At 39.4% G+C, this 22660-nt stretch overlaps 2 protein-coding genes and 1 long non-coding RNA gene across 12 annotated transcripts in view; 1 reads left to right on the top strand and 2 right to left on the bottom strand.

The window, feature by feature from the left end:
• LOC111065283 (soluble guanylate cyclase 88E) overlaps positions 1 to 22660 on the top strand; it is a 41710-nt gene that overhangs the window by 18149 nt on the left and 901 nt on the right. Inside the window, exons 3-10 of one of the 2 annotated variants that reach the window (XM_022353397.2) lie at positions 19343 to 19574; positions 19649 to 20260; positions 20330 to 20462; positions 20533 to 20759; positions 20819 to 20923; positions 20993 to 21290; positions 21365 to 22370; positions 22443 to 22655. In XM_022353397.2, coding sequence (XP_022209089.2) covers positions 19407 to 19574; positions 19649 to 20260; positions 20330 to 20462; positions 20533 to 20759; positions 20819 to 20923; positions 20993 to 21290; positions 21365 to 22370; positions 22443 to 22655 — 2762 coding nt within the window. In that variant the 5' untranslated portion in view covers positions 19343 to 19406. Of the gene's footprint in view, positions 1 to 19342; positions 19575 to 19648; positions 20261 to 20329; positions 20463 to 20532; positions 20760 to 20818; positions 20924 to 20992; positions 21291 to 21364; positions 22371 to 22421; positions 22656 to 22660 lie in introns of both variants that reach the window. The other variant, XM_022353389.2, reaches the window with a different exon arrangement.
• Positions 2837 to 12098, bottom strand: LOC111065299. 9 transcript variants are annotated; one of them, XM_022353408.2, is made up of 9 exons: positions 12015 to 12098; positions 10909 to 11051; positions 10179 to 10388; positions 7888 to 7957; positions 7707 to 7816; positions 5450 to 5818; positions 4120 to 4350; positions 3520 to 3700; positions 2837 to 3026 (listed from the first exon to the last, which is right to left on the bottom strand). In XM_022353408.2, exons 2-8 carry the CDS (start codon positions 10997 to 10999, stop codon positions 3678 to 3680), a joined length of 1104 nt encoding a protein of 367 aa, XP_022209100.2. In that variant the 5' UTR covers positions 11000 to 11051; positions 12015 to 12098; the 3' UTR covers positions 2837 to 3026; positions 3520 to 3677. The 9 variants fall into 9 exon arrangements, with proteins under 9 accessions (XP_022209100.2, XP_022209114.2, XP_022209127.2 ...); XM_022353422.2 differs by lacking the exon at positions 12015 to 12098 and having other exon boundaries at positions 5612 to 5818; XM_022353435.2 differs by lacking the exon at positions 12015 to 12098 and having other exon boundaries at positions 5612 to 5818; positions 7888 to 7936.
• LOC111065348 lies at positions 16038 to 16386 on the bottom strand. The gene is made up of 3 exons (XR_002606985.2): positions 16328 to 16386; positions 16183 to 16251; positions 16038 to 16125 (listed from the first exon to the last, which is right to left on the bottom strand). It is a non-coding gene; the product is annotated as an uncharacterized LOC111065348 (long non-coding RNA).

Raw genomic sequence — 22660 nt, 5'->3', positions numbered from 1 at the left:
TCAAAGAGAAAACAATGGAAAATGCAAGCCAAAAAGCAGGCAATGGTGTTTTTGGGGGCCATTTTCATTTGCCATGTGTGTGTGTGTGTGAGGAAGCATTTGTGACAGGCATTTAAAGTGGCCCAAAGAGAGCGAGTGCGAGTGCCCATACCAATTAGCACAGGAACTGTCAGTTATAGCCAACTCTCAGGCACGTGCATTTGATGGCCAACAACCCACCAGCAAAATAACAGAAAGAAAAAACTTTTTCCCACAAGACATAAATCTTCCGTTCGGGCACCAGGCCGTCAGCAACAGGCCCAAACCACAGATGAGCAGCAGCCAGAAGAGGGACATCCAAACGTTGTGACAGATAGCAGGAGCCACAATTTGTGTTTTTTGGGCCAGCTTTCGGTTTGCACAGTTTTTTTTGGCAATGCAATTTAAAATGTTGTTGGGTGACATTTTTTCTGATACAACAACTCGAACGGAAGTTAAAGGATGTCAAAGAAGACTTGCGGAAAAGGGAAATGATAAAAAAATATGTTGGAAAATATGTTTAAAGGGAAAGTTAACAAAGAACTTTTAATGGCGTTGCTTTCAGGTGATATTTTTCCGGGTATTTGCCAAAGCATTCAAAGAAATCGGGAAAATATTTTTTATGAAGGAACCTGAACCCTTTCGAAGTGAATGTACATTTTTTTCTTGGTATTGCAATTGAAACTGTTTACAGTTGCAATTTTTTCCGGAACTTCAACACGCGCGAAAAAAAAGGGTACTCAAAGTTATAAAAGCGGCTTAAATGATATTTCGCCATAAGGTTTTCTTGGTATTGCAGGAAATATTGTTTGTGACATTTTTCTGGAAATTGCAATTTTACATCACGTCAATGCAAGTAAATCCGTGATAAGCTTTTTCACTTTTTGCTCAAAAGATTATTTGCAAATATTATAAAATAAATGTCCATAAATAGACATTGCAAGCTTCCATCTATGCATAATACATACATATGTGGTGTATATATGCCTTGGAGATTTTTCTTTAATTTATTGTTCATCTTTCTGTTTTCATGATGGCTCTGAGAAGTCAATTAATTTTGACAGAGCAACGGATAGACCTAAGCGTGAATCACGGTCAGAAAAGCCCCTCTTCGTTATCACACCCTAAAACATTCTCACTCAGCGAAAACACAGCCAGCCCATTGAGGAAGAAAAGAACAATAGACGGGGAAAACATTCATCTCATTCGCACAAAGCATTTGCCATGACTGAGCACTACTACACAATTTTGGAATGCTTCCAGCTCGGATTTGGCTTGTTAATGGAGGGAGATTATGCTACACATTTATTTATACGAGTATGGGCATGGTATAGTCGGTGATGGAAATTAATATAATTTTTAATTAAACGAGCCGAAGGCACACGAAAAATTTCAAAGTCTGCACGTGACTGGGCAAACATTTTCCATTTCACCACAAAAACAGAACCAAATTGCTCACACACAAAGGGGGAATACTCTGGAGGGAACGTTGTTAAAAAGAAATTGAAATTGGCATCGGGGATCCCGCAGGAGTAGAGTTGAGTCTGACATTGCATTGACCTTTGGCAAATACAAAAATTCGTTAGAATCAATAATTAAATAGAATGAATGAAAAAACCATACTCGCATATACATGCGTAGCCGAAAAAAAGTCAAAAATGACCAGTGAATGGAGGAACAAAAGAAAATTAAGGCGATTGGAGAGCAAACACCGTGGAGCGTGTTCCATGCTCCAAGGACTTGGCAGGCTCCTGGTGGCCTCTCATACTTCTTTTTCGCAGCTCCCCAAAGGACACTCCGCCAGAGTGCTGGCATAGACAAATGGCAGGCGGCGGGGAATATGAGTGCGAAACAATTGCGTGCTAAACGCCAAAAACGTCAAAGTAACGCACACACAAAAAAATAGAGCAATGAGGCAGTAAATGAAAAGATAAATGGCAAAAGCTGCTACACAAAACGGACAGACATTGGGGACTGGGGCAACGGGGAACCAACAGAACTCAATGAAAGTTGACTTGGCCCCGTTTCGTTTACAATTCTGACAGGCTTCAAGAGTAAACGTTCAAATTTCTATCATTTTCAGGAGTACCTAAATAATAACGACTAAAACCCATTAGATTATTAAAAGTGGAGTACAAAATTATTTAACCAAAATTTTGCTTAGGTTTTAGAAGTTTTTTTTTATTATTAATAATTTTGTTTTTTTTTGTTTAAGTTTTATTACAAATTGAAAATGTGTCAGAACAATTATGGATTAAGTAGCCGAATGTTGGATGTAGTGTGGCAATGATCCATAGATCCCATAGAGTCATTCAAAAAACATTGAAAAATTCATCCGTTTACAGTTTTCAAAATGTTCTCGATCTCCGGCGACAGAGTCGTGTGTTTTACAAATACAAATATATGTAGTTATGTAAATATTCATATTTTTAGAGTCTAAAATATACAAAAAAGGAACAATTTATGGCGCCCCATTGATCGTTCGATGATTTTGTTTCGAAGTGGGGTAGGTCATAAGATTTTATGCTTTTATTATAATAAATGTAAATCGATTTTTTTTTCATATACTTGCACTTAAGAATTAAGACATGATCTTAAGAATTGAGAAAATAATAATAAAAAAATTATAGAAAGAGTTTGAGTTTGATTCGGTTTTCATTTCTTCTTCTTTTTTTCTATATCGTTTTAACTACGGGAAGTATGCACTTCGTATGGCAAAAAGTTTATAGAAGCCACAGAAAGATGTTAATTCCTGGTGGGTTCTTTGCAGTTTTGAAAAAATTCAAACGTTGTTGTAGGATATTGAGACTACGGAAAGGTTTTTGCACCTTTTGCTACTTTGGACTAGGGTTTCCAGCTCTTCGGAAAGTCAAAGTCTGTTGTCGTTGTTTTTTTTTTGTTTTTGCTTGGGGCCCCTTTTGATGCATTCGTTGTTGATGTTGTTGTTGTTCAAGTTGCTGATTTTTTTTAGTTCGTTGTTTCGTTCGTTTACAAAATTGAGCGGTGTGCTGTGGGGGGATGGAGACAAAACGAATGTTTTAATACAAATGTTCAATATTATTTTAGATAAACACATAATAATAGTTGCAAGAAATACGTGGCGTGCAAAGAATTTATCAAATTTTGGCTACAAATGTTAAATACAATTTTCTTTTAAATGCAAGTTGGCTCAAAAGTTCAGGAAACTGTCTTGTCTAAATTTTAAATACAATTTTCAACAGAATTTCAACATTATTCTACACAGTTTCCATAGCTAGTGAATACCTTCACACATTATACATATATAGTACGTTCTACATATATCTAAAATATGTTATCAACTCTACGTGGTGTGGACTACTACTAATACAGGGTACTACAGGATCCATTTTAATGGAGGGTTCGGGTTCGGGTGCGGGTTCTACATGTCAATGGTGTAGCTTCTTGAATGAACAAATTTTTCGGTGGGATTTTTGTTTTTGTTTTTTCACATGCTTCGATTTGTTGTGTTCTTTTTCTTACCAATTTGTTTTCTTTTTTTTTCTTACAGTTCGTTACATGTAATTTATGTAAAATTAAGTACAAAAAAATTACAGAATTGCTATATGATTGATATAGCGTCGCTTTGTTATTATAGCTAACGATTTTTGTGATATTGAATCTATTTGTTTGGTTCGAATTTAGTATATATCCTCTGCCTCAGCTGTTTATGGCAATTAAAATGTAAATAAAATAGAAATTATAAAGTTAAAAAAAAGAATTGTAAATGTATTGTTGGGGTATCAAGAAATTTATATAAAACATGAAAGAAAGTTGAATATTTTATACCAAATGGTTTTTCTTATTAAATATATTTTATAGAAAAACCAGAAGGCATTGAATAATAATTTGTATTTGATTTGAATTTAATGATTTGATTTATTTCTCTCATGCTTTCATGGGAAACTGCTAAGTGCTCTCTAAGGGGTTCGTTTACCAATTAAAAAATATGTACAATTATTTCTATATACAGCCAGGGGTCTTACCAATACTCCATAACGACCAAATATATTACTTAAATTTTGTTAATTGGTAAGACCCAAAAGTGAAACCCAATCGAAACTTGTAAGGGGGCAAACTTACGTGTCAAGGGTCTAGCGGGGTGCTTGGACCACAAGTAACGATTCTTCACCGGCGACAAGTACGAATCGCGGGCCACAGGGCTCGAGCCACGTGGCACCGAGGTGGCACGGAACGGCACCAGATCATCCACATCCCACCAGAAGGGATCGCGCACAATCGATGAGATTGGCAAGTTGGGGCTGGGGCTCAGCAGATCCCTGAAGCGGTTGCGTGGATGGAAGATTGGAAGTCCTATTGTTGTTTTTGTTGTTATTGTTGGTTCATATAGTCGTAGCATAGTCGTCATATTTGGTTGGTATTGTTGTTGTTGTGTTGTTGTGTGTGTTGCATATTTGTGGGGTATACGAGTACAATCGGATGTTGTAGATTTTCGATTTTGGTTTTTGTTTTGTTTTGGTATTGGTTTTTGATTTGGTTGATTGTTGCAATGTATACAAGAAGAGCAGAAAGAAAAATATTTTTTGTTTTTGCTATGGTTTTTTTTTTTAAACTAAAATAAAAGTAAATCAAACAAAAAAAAAAAGAACAACGCTTTAACAAAACAGTAATTTTTGATATTTTCCATGCGTATGTTGGGGTTTCGTTGTGGAAAAAATACCAAGGGACTTTGATGCCAAAGAAATACGTGGAAATAGTGGGACTCAATGATATAAATAAATGGATAAATAGATATAGATAGACAAAGATAAATAGAGAGATAGAGAGATATAGAGAGAAAGATATGGCAGGCGCTACGGAAAGCAATATCGATAAGCCAACCAGTTGGGGGTAGAATGTGGGGGTTCCTGGTTCTTCTTGGAGGAATGCAAATCGGTTCAACAAAGCTTCAATATTGTTTCTGTATGGATTACATGTACATTGGGTATACAAATTCGCATTGAACCGATTTACATTCGTAGACTCAAAGCACGGCGCTTACGCTTTGGGCACAACTGTACTACTTTTTGCTGATGCTGCTGCCGCTGCCACAGCACACGACATACACATACGTACACCCGTGCTGACGAGGCCAAAGGAGTGGAAATAATTTTGACAAATTATAGAGCCACACAGACACACGTGGAGAAGGCGAACGCATCACGAAAAATATGGCAATAATTTTTCAACACGTTCCCTTGCCCATTATCATCACCTCCATCATCTTTTGGGGCAGCGCGATTTGCGATTCGCCTTTCGAGAGGCAACAGAAGCCGACAAAAAAATAGTCAAATAAAATTCAACAACAACACGCAACTTTCGCCTCTTCTTGTACCAAGACAAATTAGTTTTTTTTTCTTTTTGGTTTTTTGAGGTTTTTCGGGGAAAGATAAAGTGAAATTTTGATTTTTACCCTCAGCATCGTAGGCGACTTCGGTGTTACGGGGTCCCCAGCGACCGGCTTTGACAGGAGTGGGACTTGGTGAGCCGGCGCGCTCAAAAATGCCTAAATGCCGTGTGGCAGCAGCCGCCTCGGCTGCCACCGCACCGGCCTCAGCAATCGCGGGCAACTTACTTTCAAAGAGTTCATCCAAGGGTTCCAGCGAGCTGGCCCTGAAGCTGGGACGCGTGAACGGGGCCAGGCTGGTGGCACGGTCGAACACCGAGGGTCCACGACGTGGCACGCTGTTCTCGCGGTTCCAGTACGTTGGCTCGGGCACATAGGGCTCGCTACCGGCGCGTGTGCTGCGCGCGGGACGGAACGGCGAGGCCGAGCGACGAGCTGCAAGCAAATGTCGATAGAGAGATCAGTAATACGCCAGGGGAAATCCTAAACGCTGCAGATAATGGATGGGAACTCTCAAATATAAAGCTTCTATTTTCTGATACCTATTTCAACTATTTTCCTCTTGGCTCCTCTTTCTGGCCTAACGACCTTCAAAGTTTGTCCACAGATTCCGCTAAAAATGTGACAAAAGCTAACCTACCAAAGACAGAGAGAGTTCCCTCCCAATATTGTACTTACCAGCAGAAAAAACATCACCAACCAACGTTGAATTCAATACGAAATAAAATATTGAAATATGTAAATGGAAAACAATCAACAATACTAAACAAAATACATATTACAAAATTACACAATACTGTCGGCACGAAACACAAATACAAAATCGATAATTAAATATTGAGGGAAATTCCAAATAGAATTCAATAATAATTGTCTGCCAAGGAGAAGGGGAACATGGAACATAGAGTGTTTTTTTTTCATTTGACAATTCGTTAAATATTTCATTTCTGTTTTGCATAGGTTTTTTTTTTAGTTTTTAGAGTATATTTTAGGATAATTTTGTTGGCAGTTTATTTACAGGCACCGCACAGTGTAATGTGAATTTCTATGCTTTGATTTTAGTAGTGAGACGAACAAGAGAGAGACAAGACGAGAGACGACAGCGATCTGGACAAGGATTCAGACATTGACAGATTAATATCGAAATGCAGATGATTTGTTAGAGAATTAAAGACCAAAAAATCGAAACTCCTGGATGATGAAATAGTTCCAAAAACACACATTTTTCTTCATTGGTATTAAATATGTTTCTTTTTTTATTATTATTATTAATTATGGTTTGGTTTTTTTTTTTTAAAGTAAGTTGAGGAACAAAAAAAGAGTGTTCTTTGTTCGGGGATACGGATACGAGCATTTGCCAGCGGGCTAGCGGCAAAAATGTAGGCTCTTTCTATGGTACAGCAGCTGTTAGAAGAAAGGCTTAGAATAATTTCGGGGGGGTGTGTGGGATGTGGATGGGTTGTTGGTTTTTAGGCGGCGATTGGGTGAATGGATGGATGGATGTATAGATGGGATTCGTTAAATATATTTAATGACTAAAATTAAAATTAGAATTTGGTATTTTTTTTTCTTTTTCTTTTTATAAATGTTTTGTTGGTGGTTTTATTACGTTTGTTTTGGTTGTTGATTTTGTATAAGTTAAAAATTAAAATAAAGCATTTCTATATAAGTATATATATATATATCATATATCATACAATGAAACATTTAACGAAATATTCAATCGATTGCGACTATTGCTGTGGGTTCGAGGGGTTCCTTTTTACAGACAGAAAGAATATATACCCGTATTGGTGGTTGGTACAATTAATTTTCGTTTCGTTTAAGTTTAACAATTTCTGCATTAATTTACAAGAGTCTTACTAAGTGCTAAGCAAACAAAAGTGGATTATCACTCTATATAATTTAGAACATTTATTTAATGTTTTTTTTCTCTAGCGCTCAGCGCTTCAAACTTTTATGGCTGCAAAAATAATGAGGTTTAAACAAAATTTCGATTAACTAAATGTCTGCAAAAAATTGTTGTTGTTTTTTTTTGTTGGTGGCTGAATTTGAAAAAATTTTCGTTGAGTTCGTATTTGATGTTTTTTTTTGTTTTTGATTTGCTATTTTTTGTTTTTGTTTCTTTGTTTCAAAAATGATTGTAGATTTTGTTGTTGTTCGTGCTTACATTTTGTAATTAATTATAATTTCTCGTTGATGTTGTTGTAGTTGTTGTTGATGTTGGTGTTGTTTACTTTTTGGCTGTTGATGTTGGTGTTGGTTTTTTTTTTTGGTTTGGATTTGTCTTTTTGAATTTAGTAAATGTCTTTTTTGTCCTTACCCTTGTTGAGCTCCGCCAGCAGCTTGTCCTCTGGCTCGTACTCCAAAGGCACCAGAGAGTTGGGCGTGAGTGGCTTGTCCCTCAAGTAGAGACCATAGCGAGATGGGTATCTGCAAAATAAAAGTAAAAATTATAAATTAATTATCTGAGCAAACAAATGGTTGATAAAAGGACCACCCACCTGCGCTCGATTTCCTGCATGCGCTTCAGATGATCATTCCAGGCCTTCTCTGCATCGTAGTTGGCTGGAACTATTTTTGCAGAACAAAATTTCATTAAAATGATGTCTCTCAAAATACAACATATAATTATGTTAAAAGTGAAACTAAAGCATTCCAAAGAAAAGAAAAAGAAAGTGGCTTACAGAAAGTATTCTCATGAAAGCTTGGGCTCACACGACGTATGCGCAATATTTGATACATACGCAATCCCAAAAGCAAGGTTATTCAAAAGCAAAAGCAGCAAATAGAATAGAAAAGGAATATCGGGTAATCAATTAAGTACTATATTAAGAAAGCTTTAAAATGATAATGCCAGATGCTGGATGAAATGCTGGTTTTAATGGAGTCTTAACTAAGAATTGGAGTTCATAGCAAACCCTGGATGGAGTCGATGCATAGATGGATGGATGGATGGATGGAAGCACCACAAAGAGAGCAGAATACATTTCAAAATACTCGTTTTATTTCACACACCAAAAAGACACATACACAGATCTAGTATATATATATATATATGTATATGCTCAATCTAAATCATTCTCCGACTATGATATTTTAATTAAATTCTACACAAAATCCTTTTCACTAAATTTAAGTTGTCTTTTGCCTAGAGAGAACAACAAGTATGTATTGTATACATATATATTGAAATATATATAGAGAGAGTGCGCATAAAATATCAAATATATATAGATATCGCTCGGATATATTTATTTTGACGACACACATTTATGTATTTTCTGAAACATTTATGAAAGAGAGAGAAAGAGAAAACAAACAATTGGTTAGTCCAAAAAAAAAAAACGGAAAACTAAACTATAATTTAGGCAAACTGTGGAGAGGGTACAGGTCGAAAAATGTTGTTGAGGGGGGGAGAGGGCGGTAAATGGAGAGCTACTGTCTGTATCTTTGACTGTGTGTGTGTCTGTGTTTGTGGAAAATCTGAAAAAAAAAATACAAGAAAACTCTGTGTATATGAGTGTGTGTGTGTGTGCCGGTCTGCTCGTTGCTGAGGGCCGCCACAGTCATTTGATCCCAGAGCACGCACCACCAAAAATTGAGTCGAAAAATTCCTCCTATATACCTGATTCCGATATACACAGATTCGTGCAGATATATAGCACATATCCATATGCTGTGTGCTCTGTGTGTGCCCATATGAGCATGTGTACAGTTTTTGTAGGTCTTTTTGCCAAAAATCAACACAAATACAAACACAACGAAAACGGAACGAAACGAAACGGAATCTTTCATTGACGTAATACAATTTTAGCTTTTTGCGCTGGCATTTTCTTGTTTTTTTTTTGTGTTTTTGTTATTTTTAAAATTATGAAATCATAGCGCCCACAAAGAGCATCGGGAATCGGAATACGAATACGAATACGAAAATATAATTAAATTATGGCAGAGGCTGAAATATTCAAGGTGTTGTCAATAGCATTTTGTGGCAGGAATGATCGGCATATGCGGCATATGATTGAGATGACTCGTGTGAATTGACCAAAACTGATTGATGGTGCATCGAAGCGTGATAGAAAGCCAAAAGAGCATATGCCATTCGGCTTAACCGAAACTTATATAACCTTGCAAGTTGCAATCAGGTGATGCTTACACCTGTCTGTCTGCGCTATATACAGATATGGAATATACACAAAGCTGCTCAAATGAATCTCCTGTTTTTGAGTGAATTTCTTGTGCGATATTTTCAAGAATATATTAATATTGTATCTCTTACTGAAGGTTATTATATCAGCTGTAGGTGCTTTATCTTTCTACTTTAGCTCTTAGTATGTTTAAGCTGTACTCTTTTAGAAGGAAGTAAACAGTTTCCTACTTGATTTAATGGGGAATTCCCTCACCTAAGTGTAGATTTCGATAAGGACTCTGATAAATCTTTTGAACTATTAATATATTTGCCCATAAAATATCGATTTAATAATAAATAATTATCCCAATTTTTTATGAACAATATCAAACAGTTCTTTAAATATATAAATAAAGGTTTTGCCCATTTTGTATTAATACCAGACAGACACAACAACTTGTTTGTATGAGGAGATAGTAACCCTCACTTTGTACTCACATGTACTCAAAACTATCATCAAGACGATTACCACTTGCAAGGCCATAGCTGGAAACTAAATGCTTCTCGGGCAAAAACAATTCTTAGCTGTGTGTAGAAGTTTGGCGGGCAATTTGCTAAGGGAAGACGACCCATTTTTGTTTTTGTTTTGGATGATTCTGGACTTACTTGTGCGGCTGTAATGATGATCGTAGATGGCGCGTGGCGAGTAGCCATAGGTGTCGCGGCTCACGGGCAGATATCTGTAGCCGGATGACTGGACGCGCTCGTTGGCCGTGGCTGGCTCATCATAGATGCTCCTGTAGGTGGGAGAGTCCAGGTAGGAGCTGTAGGGGCGGGATGCCCGTGGTGCGTCGTGGGCACGGATATCCTCAGAGCCTATAAATATACGCAGATACCCGCAGTGTGTTAGTTCATTGCTTTTCAAATATTTCAGCTATTTCCACTATTTGGCTCAATGCCAGCCAAAGCAGAAAATAAAGTTGATTTCTATTTTGTTTCTATCATATACTCGGACATGTCTACACGGATACACGGATACATGTACGTTATAATAATGCATATATATTTGTTGGGTGTGTGTTTTTGCCTTTGTTTTGAGGCCTGTTCAAATATTTCACTCTATATATTTCGGACTGGCAAAAAAGCTCTACCAAGTGAGCGTGGCTAAGTATATAGCCTGGCTGATATGACACCTGCCAAAAGAAATAGATTATGTATATGTAGAGGAGAAATATAGAAACTTTTCTTTATGGGCCAGGCTATTTTTGCTCCTCCTCTTGGCTGGCAAAAGTTTAATAAGCTATTTTTGTAGGCTAAAGATCCATGATCTAAATCATTATTTGGTGTACGAATATGAGGGTTTAGGCTTAACGTTAACTGGTTCTGGTTTACTTACCCTTCAGGGATCTAATGTAAGACTGCCAGAATTTGGCCTTCTTGCTGGGGCTCTCATTGCGCCCAATCATTTCCAAATGGTTCTTGAACATTTTGATCGATTTGTTTCTGTTCTGTTCACGAATTATTCGTTGAACTCGTTCGCTGTAAAGTTGGAGGAGAGAAATTCGTTTTTAAAAATTTATTTTTTAAATTTATTTCCGAAAGATTTCCACCCGTTTCTCTCTCTCTCTCTGTTTCTCTCCTGAAAAATGTCAGGCACGCACAAGTTGGAATCTTTTGTCGCTCGTTTTCGATTCAGTTTGGATTTGATTTTGGCTCGGAAAGTCTCTCAGTTCGAAAATAAACAGACTGTGTGCCACTTTAGAGCAGTGCAAAGTTTATAAAATATATATACATATATACATATGTATGTATATCTAATATAATACCGGACAATCTCTCACAAGATCAATCTCACTAAAAATAAGTTGAATTTTTTATTTGGTTTAGTTTTAAGTTTTTTGGCTTTTTCCGTGTGCTCAAAAAACACAAAACTTTCACATTTCGATGTATGAGAACTGGCATAAAGCTATCTGAGTTGCTGTATCTGTGTCTGTGGGTATCTGTGAGTGAGAGTATCTGTGTGTGAGCTGCAGCTAAATTTGATTTTATTTTTAAATGTCCTTGAGTTGGATTTTGTTCTTTATTTTTTGTGTCTGGCTGTCGTATGAATTTACTTGCTTCAAAAAAGTTTTGGTCAAAAAATAATTGAAATTCTTCAGCATTTTCAATTCAAAGTCTTTATTGGGTTTACACTTCACAAAACTTTGCGAATAATTTCAACACTTTCGGTATCAAATGTCATTGAGGGTCGTGGCCTCTTATGTAATCTTTGAGGTTTTTGAATTTGGAAATTCTTTTTCATTCATAATTCGCTCATAATTCCATAATTTGTGAACAGAAATGAGTTTGCTTCACTTTATATCGATGATAATTGCACTTGAATGTGTTTTAATCAATTTGAATTGATTTCATTTGATTTTAATTTGTATTTCTTGATTATTTAATTGTATTTATTAAGAATTCTTTTGCTTTTCTTTGTTGGTGGATTTTCAGTTTGCTTACAATTTATAATTACTCCTAAAAAATAGCGATCTATCCTCAACGAAGAATTTTTTCAAACTGCAAACCCCAAGAAAATTCGCCTCACCAATTTTACTCGTTTCAGACTTTTGCCATTCCGTTCCGGCCCCAAAAAAGCACTGCGCATTCCTTTACGGCGTAGGTTGTTTTTCATGTGTGCGTTTCGGTGTCTGTCGGTGTAAAAGCTTCGAGTGATCATCAGTTATGGGAAGAGCTTTCTGATATATCGTGTGGTGGCGTCCGCCACCGCCACAGCGCCCACTCATTGTTTTGCGAACATCCGAAATCGAAAATTCAATGACGCTGGCGATGATCGTAAAATGAAAGCAAGCCAAATTAGCCCACATATAATCCAATGTTTCTTAAACAATAACTGAACAATATATTGTCATTTCTTATACATTTGATATTTTTTCCATTTTGTTGCACTGCCTAAATGGCCGAAGGAAGTGCGTCAATTGTGGTATTGAATTGACCACTGAACTCTGCCCTCATGCTCTACCATTCCCATTCAGTAATTCCTGTAGTTTTCGTTGCTCATTGAAGTTCCTTGAATCTGTGACTTTGTGGAATGCAAATTCAGTTTATTTGCTGTTTACTTTTCTGGTTATTTTTCCCATTTACTTGAAGCTAGTTTCCTGGTAATGGAAAAACCATTTTCACCCACATGCCTTCAACGGATAAATAAACAAAAAAATTGTCTAAGAAATAATGCAGATCTGGAATACCCTTCCAGATTAAACCACAGGGAAATATTATTTAACGAAACCTTAGTGATTACAGCTCTGGTCGAATCGAAAGGATTATGAAATGACATGAAATAATATTGCTCTTTGCAAACTCTTGATTCAAATTCTTGTATTCCCTGTGAAAGAGTATAAAAGCCTACCCACGTGCTGCAATATTTTCCAAATATCCGAATGCTATTTCTTTTGGCCAAGGAAATTCCTCTATAATTGTTTAGACAAAGACGAGAAAAGATGCCCCAACCAGCTACGATTACAACGAGCAGGGTTGAAGGGCAGTCCCCTTCCGCCTTGGGTGGGACTACATATGTCGCTATTTATAGAGCATTTTTCCATGGAGATCGCTGTGACCTTTCCATCTGTGGATCATGTGGATCGCTTACACAGAGCTTCCTGGTGGGTGTCCATCGTTCAACCCGAACCGCAGCATTCAAGGCCGCATGCACTTGCATTCAAATGTTCTTTTGACTTTGTTTATCTGATTATAATGCGAATTGAGTATTTTATGCCCTTAAGCAAACATTCATTTAAACTTGAACTTGACTTTCAGTACAATACGAATGCACTTTGATGAACCAAGAAAAAACAAAAAAAAAACCCCTAAAAATAAATAAAAAGAGAACAATTAACACCATTGAGAAATTGGGAAATACCTGGCAAAGGTTTTTTTGCTGATTTTGCCAATCATTGAGTGCACTTTTACTTTCTGGCACAGTTTTTTGGCTTCTCATGCGGCCGAGTTGTTGTTCAACTTTTAATTGCACTATATTTAATTCAATTAAATTTGGGTTTCCTTTGATGTGCTCCTAAATGACACACGAAAATTGGCTGGGATAAATGTGCCCTAAAAGGAGATAAAATTGTGATATTATAGAGACAATTATAATAATAATTATTGACTGTCTATCAGTTGAAATTAATAAAATAATATTATAAGAAACTTCATATTTGAAGAAATAAATATTAGAAATATTGCCTAAACAATTTGTTTTAATTTGTATATTTGAAATTCTATCTACTATTTCAACTATAAAAAGGATAAGCATAATAATCACATATCAATGTACCCAATTGATTTTATTCACAGAGATTTATAGATGCATATTCATATGTATAATAAAAATAGAAACTAAGTAAACGTTGATTTAGTGTCGAGACACGTGTTCCGCTACTCACACGTTCCAATTAAAAAAGTACCCAGCATTTAATTTAATTTTAGAACCTCCTGCAATAATTTCTCATGCTCGTACTTTTTTTCAAGCCAAGCGAATAACCACACAAAAATATTCATAAATAAAATGTAATTTGGCTCTGTGGCCTCTTGAGAAATGAGGTCAAAAATGAAGCTAATTGTGGCACACATGCAAAACAATGTCGGACAATTTGCTTGCCGAGTATTCCATATACATATGTATAAGAAACAGAATTACACACAACTCAATTATAAATTACATCTGGGGGGGTGAAAGATATTTAGCTGTCACCGTCAGACACGGACTGACTGAATGAAATTCCAACAATAATTTATCTACATTTTATTACTCTCACACTTGCTCTCTAATAAATCCCCCCGAAAATCCCAATGTGAAGGCCAATTGTATATGGCTTTGTCAAATGAAATGAAACGCAACTGAATAAAGAGAAAATTGTAAGAGTTCTACAATGTCAATGCGGCAAATGAGCAATTTGTTTCGGTTTTCCACCACAGAATCCAACCAACAACAACAACAACAAATCATCTACAAATATACATTTTGAGTCATAGAAGATTAGCAAATAAACAAAAAAATATACACACATATAACTATTGGCAAAGCCCTGATTATGAGCATTTTCTTTTTATATGTCTGCACAAAAATTCATGAAAATATGTACTCTGAAAGTTTTGATGTGGGATTTGTGTGCGGATTTACTTGGTTGATGGACAGGTAATGGCATGCCCCACCTTGCAAAAGGATTTTAGATTAACGAAAAATGATTTATATAGGAAGCAGTATTTTATTTTTAATGTGACATGCTAAAATAATAATTTTTTCTGAAACTAAGTTTAAAAAAAAAAAACATTTTAATGGGAATCTTACACCTTTGAGAGTTCTTATTTAATTACCAACTGAACAGCACACGCCATGGCCTAGTCCAACTACATTTCTATATTGAAATTTCTCGTTTCTTTTTAGCTTGTTTTTCTTCATCTGTTGCCTCATAAATACAGCATAATGTTTTTTAATGTCACACATACTCGTACATACTCGTAGTTCCTGAAATGCTTTCTCACTCTATGCTGTTTAATATACAATGCTGATACACACATAAATACATCGTATACTAAGCACTAGCACATAGTTTTCAAGCGAATCTGTATATATATATATACACTATGTAGATGCTTAACCTTAACATATAGCAGACACCTTCAAATGAATTTTCTCTGAATATAAAAATAAATATTGTATGTACACGAGATATCTGTGTGGATATACATACATACATATGTATGCTCTCTACTCTCGCATGATCTGTGTGCGTTCTGCAACCCGAAATCAGTATCTACTATAAGGCTATGGCCAGCTAGGGTCTGCTCCGGCTTTGCTCCCCAGCCGACATCGGCCCACGCAAATGAACTTGAAAATTAATTGTTCCCCCTGGCAATTGCAGAGGAAGAGACTGAGGATGTGGATGTGGATACATAACCATAGAATGCTATATAGTCGTACTATACCTACGTTTTGCTCTCAATGTCTTCCATAAATTTTTTTGGCTTTCGAATACAAATTTTGTTTATAATTTAATTAAAATTGTATGCCAGACGAGAAAAGGTTTTTATTCTAGCTGGAAATTGCTAAATTATCTTATCTCAGTCTCAGGCTGAGTTCTACATCTGCCTGTATATTTGTTAACAATATTTCTGTACCAATTTGATCCCAAAATCCCCAAGGACACAAGGGTCAATGCATTTCAAAAAAATAGAAATCCTATTTATATGGAAATTGCACAGATCTAACCTTGAATCTGGTCACAAAATGTGCGCAGATGATGATGATGGATGGATGATGATGATGCCATGAAAAACTGACAAAATAGGCAAATGCTATGCACGTTTATGCCAATTTGTTTCGTTTTTACTATATAGAACATTGTTGCTGACAATTTTGAGTTAAAAGTTCTTGGTGCTAAAAATATTTCTGCGCTATACACACATTGAAAAGCCATTAACAGTTAGTAAATGAATCGGTCTGTGGCCAGCCAGCGCCTGGGGGATGTGCCTTCTGCCTTCCTCTGATCTGAGTGCAGAAGTCATGCGTTTATCAATAGCCTGCTGACGTCACAGAAGACACAACTTGTACATCCTGTTTATTATTTTTGACTTTAAAAGTATACAAATTGCTATATCCACATATACATACTCGTATATATCCAGCCCACTTTGCATTCCATTCATGAAACGGAAGAGACGTCGAGGAAGAGCCGAGGGCCTGCTTTTACCCCAAACCCCAAAACAAATATGTAATAAAAAACATATATACTATAATATAATATCTATATGATTACTCAAGTCTGTTCAGTCCACGGATGACAGCACCAGTGTGGACAATGTTTTGATATGTTTGGCACAACTGGTTCGCTATATAATATTTCGTTTTCTTTTTTTTTAGCTGGGCGTGTTTACTGCCCAATGTTCAGATCTTGGAAGGTCGAAGCTTTCAGTTTCATTTAACTTGTTGTTTTGACTCTGTATTTCTGTATTTCTATATTCTTCTACTATATTGTGTTTTTTTTTGTACAATTTTTTAGCTTGTTCGCTGTCTTGTACTTTGTGTTCTTTACTTCTTGCTCAGCTCTCTCTCTCTCTCTCTCTCTGGTTTATAGTTCACACATGATTGTGTTTTATAAATATTTTTGAGCATATTCTACTCGCTACAAATACTTGAATATAACACAACGATTTATCTATGTATTTAACTGAAAGATAGAAAATAGAAAACCCACAAGCAAAAAACAAACACAAAACATTTAAATTGGTATCAGAGCAAAAAAGATTCGTGAAAGTTGACGTCAAGACATCCCGGTTTCTTTGTTTATATGAAATCCTATATTTAATTATATTTTTTATGGGGAAAAACAAGGGAAATATATCGGGTTTTTTTAGGATGTGAGGGCACTTGTTCATAGAAAAGTTTAAGAATTAAATCTGGATTAAATGGAGCTTGCGGGAATACCTAAATCTCTACCTCTATCACAGAGATATTTCACAGAGAAATGGAGACAAGAAGTGAATGAATTCCTGGTTAGAACTTTCGTTAAAGAATAATTTGAAATTATTGCAAGCTCCATTTACCCAACAAATTAATCAAAAACTTAAATGCAAGCACCCATATAATAATAAACATATCCCATGCCATAAAAGCCTTTAAGTCAACCATTACACTACACTAGCCCGATAGCTAACCTTAAAGAAATCACAATGAATTTTCATTTGTCACAATTGAGACCTCAACTTGGGGCCACTTCTGTCCGCTTTGAATGGCCGCACCCATAGATGGCGATGGCAGCAGTAAAAAATTTAAATAAATTGCCTGATATGCATAAATTTATGATTTGCTACCCGATTTGCCAGCTTGGAATTTATGTGCGAATGGATAATGGGGTGAAGCTGCTCAAAGCGCATGAAATGACTTTTGTGACAAAACAAATGGCAATAAACCATAAACCATGAAGCGGGGGAGGGAAACCCAAGGGAGACCCTGAATAGATTGCCACCTCATTCTCAGAAATGGCATATGCCGTGTCGGTATATGCGCTGGGATGCTGTGTGCCACAGCCTGCTTGTAATTTGGCTGCAATTGTTAGTTTGTTGGTTAGTCAAAAGCCCCGAAGAGAGTGTGGATAAATTCCCAAATGAGTGCAGCCGACTGCAGCATGACTCAATTTACAGTTGGCAAATTGACTCGGTTGGCAATCGAGACGAACATATGCGAATTGCCCTCCATTCAGAGCGAAGCCTGGCAAAAGGAAACATATGCTACCAAATGCTATTCATTTGCAACGTGCCGCAAGACCTCAAGGAGTCGTCGCTCGAGGAGTCGCAGTGAAGAGAAATCTTGGCAATGCAATTTATTCTTAGAACTTAGAACCCATGGCCAAGCACGAGCCTCGGTGTCAGAGTCGGAGTCAGAGCCATAGACAGAGCCAGGTGCATCGCTTTGAATGCAATTCAATTAGCCCAGATTCAGAGAGCCCGAAGCAAATAAATAGCAATTGCCCCGGCCTTCTTAATTGTCGGCCATGTACGAGTAGAACTCAATTGGACTTGGGGCGGTAAATTAACAGCCACAGGCCAGCCACTTGGGGCTGCAAGGCAATTACATAGCTCCAAGGATAATGAACTCTCGTCGCCAGAACTTGGGCTTTCTTTTTAGCTCCATGGAAATGATATAAGTGAATGATTTAATGGGTTTTTGCTATATGCCCTCTGTTGCCTGATATTTCACTTGAACTGCAAGCTGCAACACAGCAGAGTGGGAGACGCTACATGCCACATTATGTACCATACTATATATATATATAATGTAATTATTGCCACTAATTGAAAGTACTTTATGGGCGGTTGGGGCTAATTGAGGTTACCACAGACTCGTTTCTAGAATTTATACGGGCAGGCAATGCACATGAAGACTTAGCAAAGGCTCGAAAACGTATTAATTAAATTTCATTTGTTCCTAAATAAGGTTTCAAAAATTAAATCAAATTCGGTTCACATTATAATCGTGATTTAAATGTGCTTTTCCTTTTAGTTATACAAATAAATTCACACTTGTAATTATAATTCTTGTCAAAAAGGAATTGCCTACGGAATGATTTCGTTTGCGTATACGTTGATGTGTAATTATCTTTTCTGGCACTTCAGCTGCAAAATGCCAGCCAAATTAATATCCTAAACGTGCGGCCATTCTACATCTCCCTTCTCCACTACGACTACCACTTCCCCATTGACTGACCCTGGTAATTGTTGGCCCCAAAAAACCAGCAAAGAGGCGTTGAAAGCCACGGCGAGACATTTGGCTCAGGGGACTGGGCAGATTCGCATCGTTGACGCGAAAAATCAACAGTGAAAAGGGTGGAGCGGGGGGACAAAACGACTGGCGACTGGAGACGCCGAATGTCTGCTGCAAATGAGACCACATCAACAATCAATTTTCAAATGATTTGGGCCACCAAGTGGGACACACAGAAATTCGCACAGTTGTGCGGTCAGACCGGAGCCCACAGGGCGTATGTGTAATGCAGAATCACTCGGTGGAAAATTCGGATAAACTCGTAAATAAATTCTATTCAAAAGTATGCCAAGCCATAAAGCAAAAGCCCATTAAAAAGGCATTGAAAAGGCAGCGGGGACTGCCAATTTGCGGTTTGGGAATGTGTGTCAGGGGGGTATTAAATTTATATATATATTGGGGCAAAATTAAAGTAGTTTTTCCTCTATTAATTAAGTTTCTTCCACTCACAATTACGCTGCAAGCAATCAATGTGTCCATCAATTAATGGCAATCCCCAAATCCCAAACAGGTTCCGCAATCAATGTCAGCCAAGTGAAGCCTAAGGAAGCCAATTCCAGCCCCCCAGTGCCAACATGTACGGTCTGCTCTTGGAGAATCTCTCCGAGTACATCAAGTCTGTGTATGGCGAGGACAAATGGGAGGATATCAGGCGGCAGGCGGGCATCGATTCGCCCTCATTCAGCGTGCATCAGGTGTATCCCGAGAATCTACTGCAGAAACTGGCCAAAAAGGCCCAACAGGTGCGTCCAAAACAAAACAAAAACATTTCCTCTATAATAAATGTTGTATGCCAAATAAATATTTTATAATTCAGGTTTTGGGTGTCTCTGAACGCGAATTTATGGACCAAATGGGCGTCTATTTTGTGGGCTTTGTGGGTCAATATGGCTATGATCGTGTGCTGTCCGTCTTGGGTCGTCACATGCGTGACTTCCTCAACGGCTTGGACAACCTGCACGAGTACCTGAAGTTCTCGTATCCCCGGATGCGTGCGCCCAGTTTCATCTGTGAGAACGAGACCAAGCAGGGTCTCACGCTGCATTATCGCTCGAAGAGGCGCGGCTTTGTCTACTACACCATGGGACAGATCCGAGAGGTGGCCAGATACTTCTACCACAAGGAGATGCACATTGAACTGGTGCGCGAGGAGATACTCTTCGATACGGTGCACGTTACCTTTCAGCTGACCTTTGATAATCGCGCGTTTACCTTGGCCTCCCTGGCCATGACCCGCGAGGAGAAGCACTTGCCAATTAGTGCCCATGTGCTGTTCGAGATCTTTCCATTTTGCATTGTTTTTGGGGCTGACATGGTGGTGCGCAGCATTGGCAACTCTCTGATGGTCATCCTGCCCGAACTGTTGGGCAAGAAAATAACGGCCTGGTTCGATTTGGTTCGTCCGCTGATTGCATTCAAATTTCAAACTGTAAGTGACAGGCCATAAAACGCCATAAACCCCTTCTAAACATCCCCCTCCTCCTCCTCCCCCCAACAGATACTCAATCGCACCAATAACATATTCGAATTGGTCACTGTGGATCCGGTGACGGAGCGCATGGACGTCCAAAATGATGATTTGCTCTTGCACGATGATGGCAGTGAACCGGAGAAGTCATTGAGATTGAAAGGTTAACACATAGACACACACAAACACACTCAGTGGTCTCTGCTTAACCTTTGGCCTCTTTTGTGCCGCAGGTCAAATGGTTTACATGGAGAACTGGCGCATGATCATGTTCCTGGGCACACCCGTCATGCCGGATTTGACCTCCTTGATAACCACAGGACTCTACATCAATGATCTGTCCATGCATGACTTTAGCAGAGATCTCATGCTGGCGGGCACTCAACAGTCGGTGGAGCTGAAGTTGGCCTTGGATCAGGAGCAGCAAAAGTCCAAGAAGCTGGAGGAATCCATGCGATTGGTAAGTCAACGACAGCAGCAAAAATTCAGGCAATATCTATATGTTATATATTCCCCCAGTTGGATGAGGAAATGCGACGTACCGATGAGCTGCTGTATCAGATGATACCCAAACAGGTGGCAGATCGTCTCAGGCGTGGCGAGAATCCCATTGACACCTGTGAGGTGAGTCCACAAAATATACTCCCACTGGATTCTGGTCTGCTATAAGTTATAGCGCATTCCTCTTTGCAGATGTTCGACAGCGTCTCCATACTCTTCTCGGATATTGTTACCTTCACGGAGATCTGCAGTCGCATCACGCCCATGGAGGTGGTCTCCATGCTAAATGCCATGTACTCCATTTTCGATAAGCTGACGGAACGCAATTCGGTGTACAAGGTGGAAACGATTGGCGATGCGTATATGGTGGTGGCTGGGGCACCCGACAAGGATGCCAATCATGCGGAGCGAGTCTGTGATATGGCGCTGGATATGGTGGATGCCATAACCGATCTGAAGGATCCCTCGACCGGTCAGCACTTGCGGATACGTAAGTGGAAATCTCTGCCCATAGTATCCTTAGCTAAGAACTGATCCTGGGCATTTCTTTTGCTGCTGTGACAGGTGTGGGTGTGCACTCTGGTGCCGTTGTGGCTGGCATTGTGGGTCTGAAGATGCCTCGCTATTGCCTGTTCGGCGACACTGTGAACACCGCCTCGCGCATGGAGTCCACCAGCATTGCCATGAAGGTGCACATATCCGAGTCCACGAAAATCCTCATTGGGCCCAGCTACAAGATCCTGGAGCGCGGCGAGATCGATGTGAAGGGCAAGGGCACCATGGCCACCTACTGGCTGGAGGAGCGCGAGAATCGTCTGCCTCTGCAGTTGGCCACTGGCCTGCTGATGCATACGATGACGCCCAGCGCCAAGGCCATAATGCCGGCGCCCTCCAAGCCAGTGACGCCCATGGCGCCTCCCCTGCCTGCTTCAGTTCCAGTTGCAGTTCCAGGCCCGCCAGTGGAGCATGCGGCTGCCAGCATGTCGGGTGTGGTACTGACAGCCGCGAATACTGTGGCAGCAGCGGCACACTTGACGCATCAGCATCAGTCGTCGGCAGCAGCTGGCGCAGCACATGGAGACGACCGCAGCAGTCGCATCTACTCGCCGGTGACCTTCAAGGATGTGGCACGACGCAGCATCGCCAATTCGCCGGTGCGACACAGCGGCGGTTACTCGTATACCGATCAGGAGAAGCGACGCGATTCCCGCTCCAATTCCACGGGTCATGTCTTCATGCGCTCCCCCTCGGACATTTTCGGCTCGCTGATCCTGGACACCGAGGAGTTTCTCGAGGATTTGCAGATGTCGCGCGGTTCACTGGTAAACAACAACCAGCCGCCAGGTTGCAGCTTCAGTCCCACGCCGCCGCCGTTTCGCATTGGCAGTGCACCGCCCAAGCCGCGGCCCAGCAATCCGGACAAGTTCACGCCCGAGGAGCTGGCGGCCATGGACCAGATGACGCCACCATCGACGGCACCGGCCCGCGAGACGGCCACGTGCAGCAGTGCCAGCCTCAAGGGCGCCACATCGAACGCCTCGCTGGACCGGGAGAAGAACACCAAGCTCAAGTAAGTCCTGGGACACACGGGGAACAGCATTCCAGCTCCACTTTTGTATAGGAAAATCACGTTCTCCAACAGCGCCAGCCTGGAGGCGCCCTCACCGCCAGCCATGTCGGCTGTGGTCTGTCCGATGCGCGCCAAGTCACCGCCGATGGCAGTGGCCACGGCGCCGCCAGTGGTGCCGGTCCAGGCCAGCACCAGCCATGGCAATCGACCAGGCTCCAGGGATTCGGTGTCATCCATTTCGCTGCACTCACCGCCCCCCCATCGTGCCCAGTCAGCGCCAGCCAGGTTCA

This window comes from Drosophila obscura, unplaced genomic scaffold, assembly GCF_018151105.1.
Source record: "Drosophila obscura isolate BZ-5 IFL unplaced genomic scaffold, ASM1815110v1 contig_4, whole genome shotgun sequence".
Classification (NCBI taxonomy): Eukaryota; Metazoa; Arthropoda; class Insecta; order Diptera; family Drosophilidae; genus Drosophila; species Drosophila obscura.
This window is presented reverse-complemented; position numbering and strand designations above follow the sequence as displayed.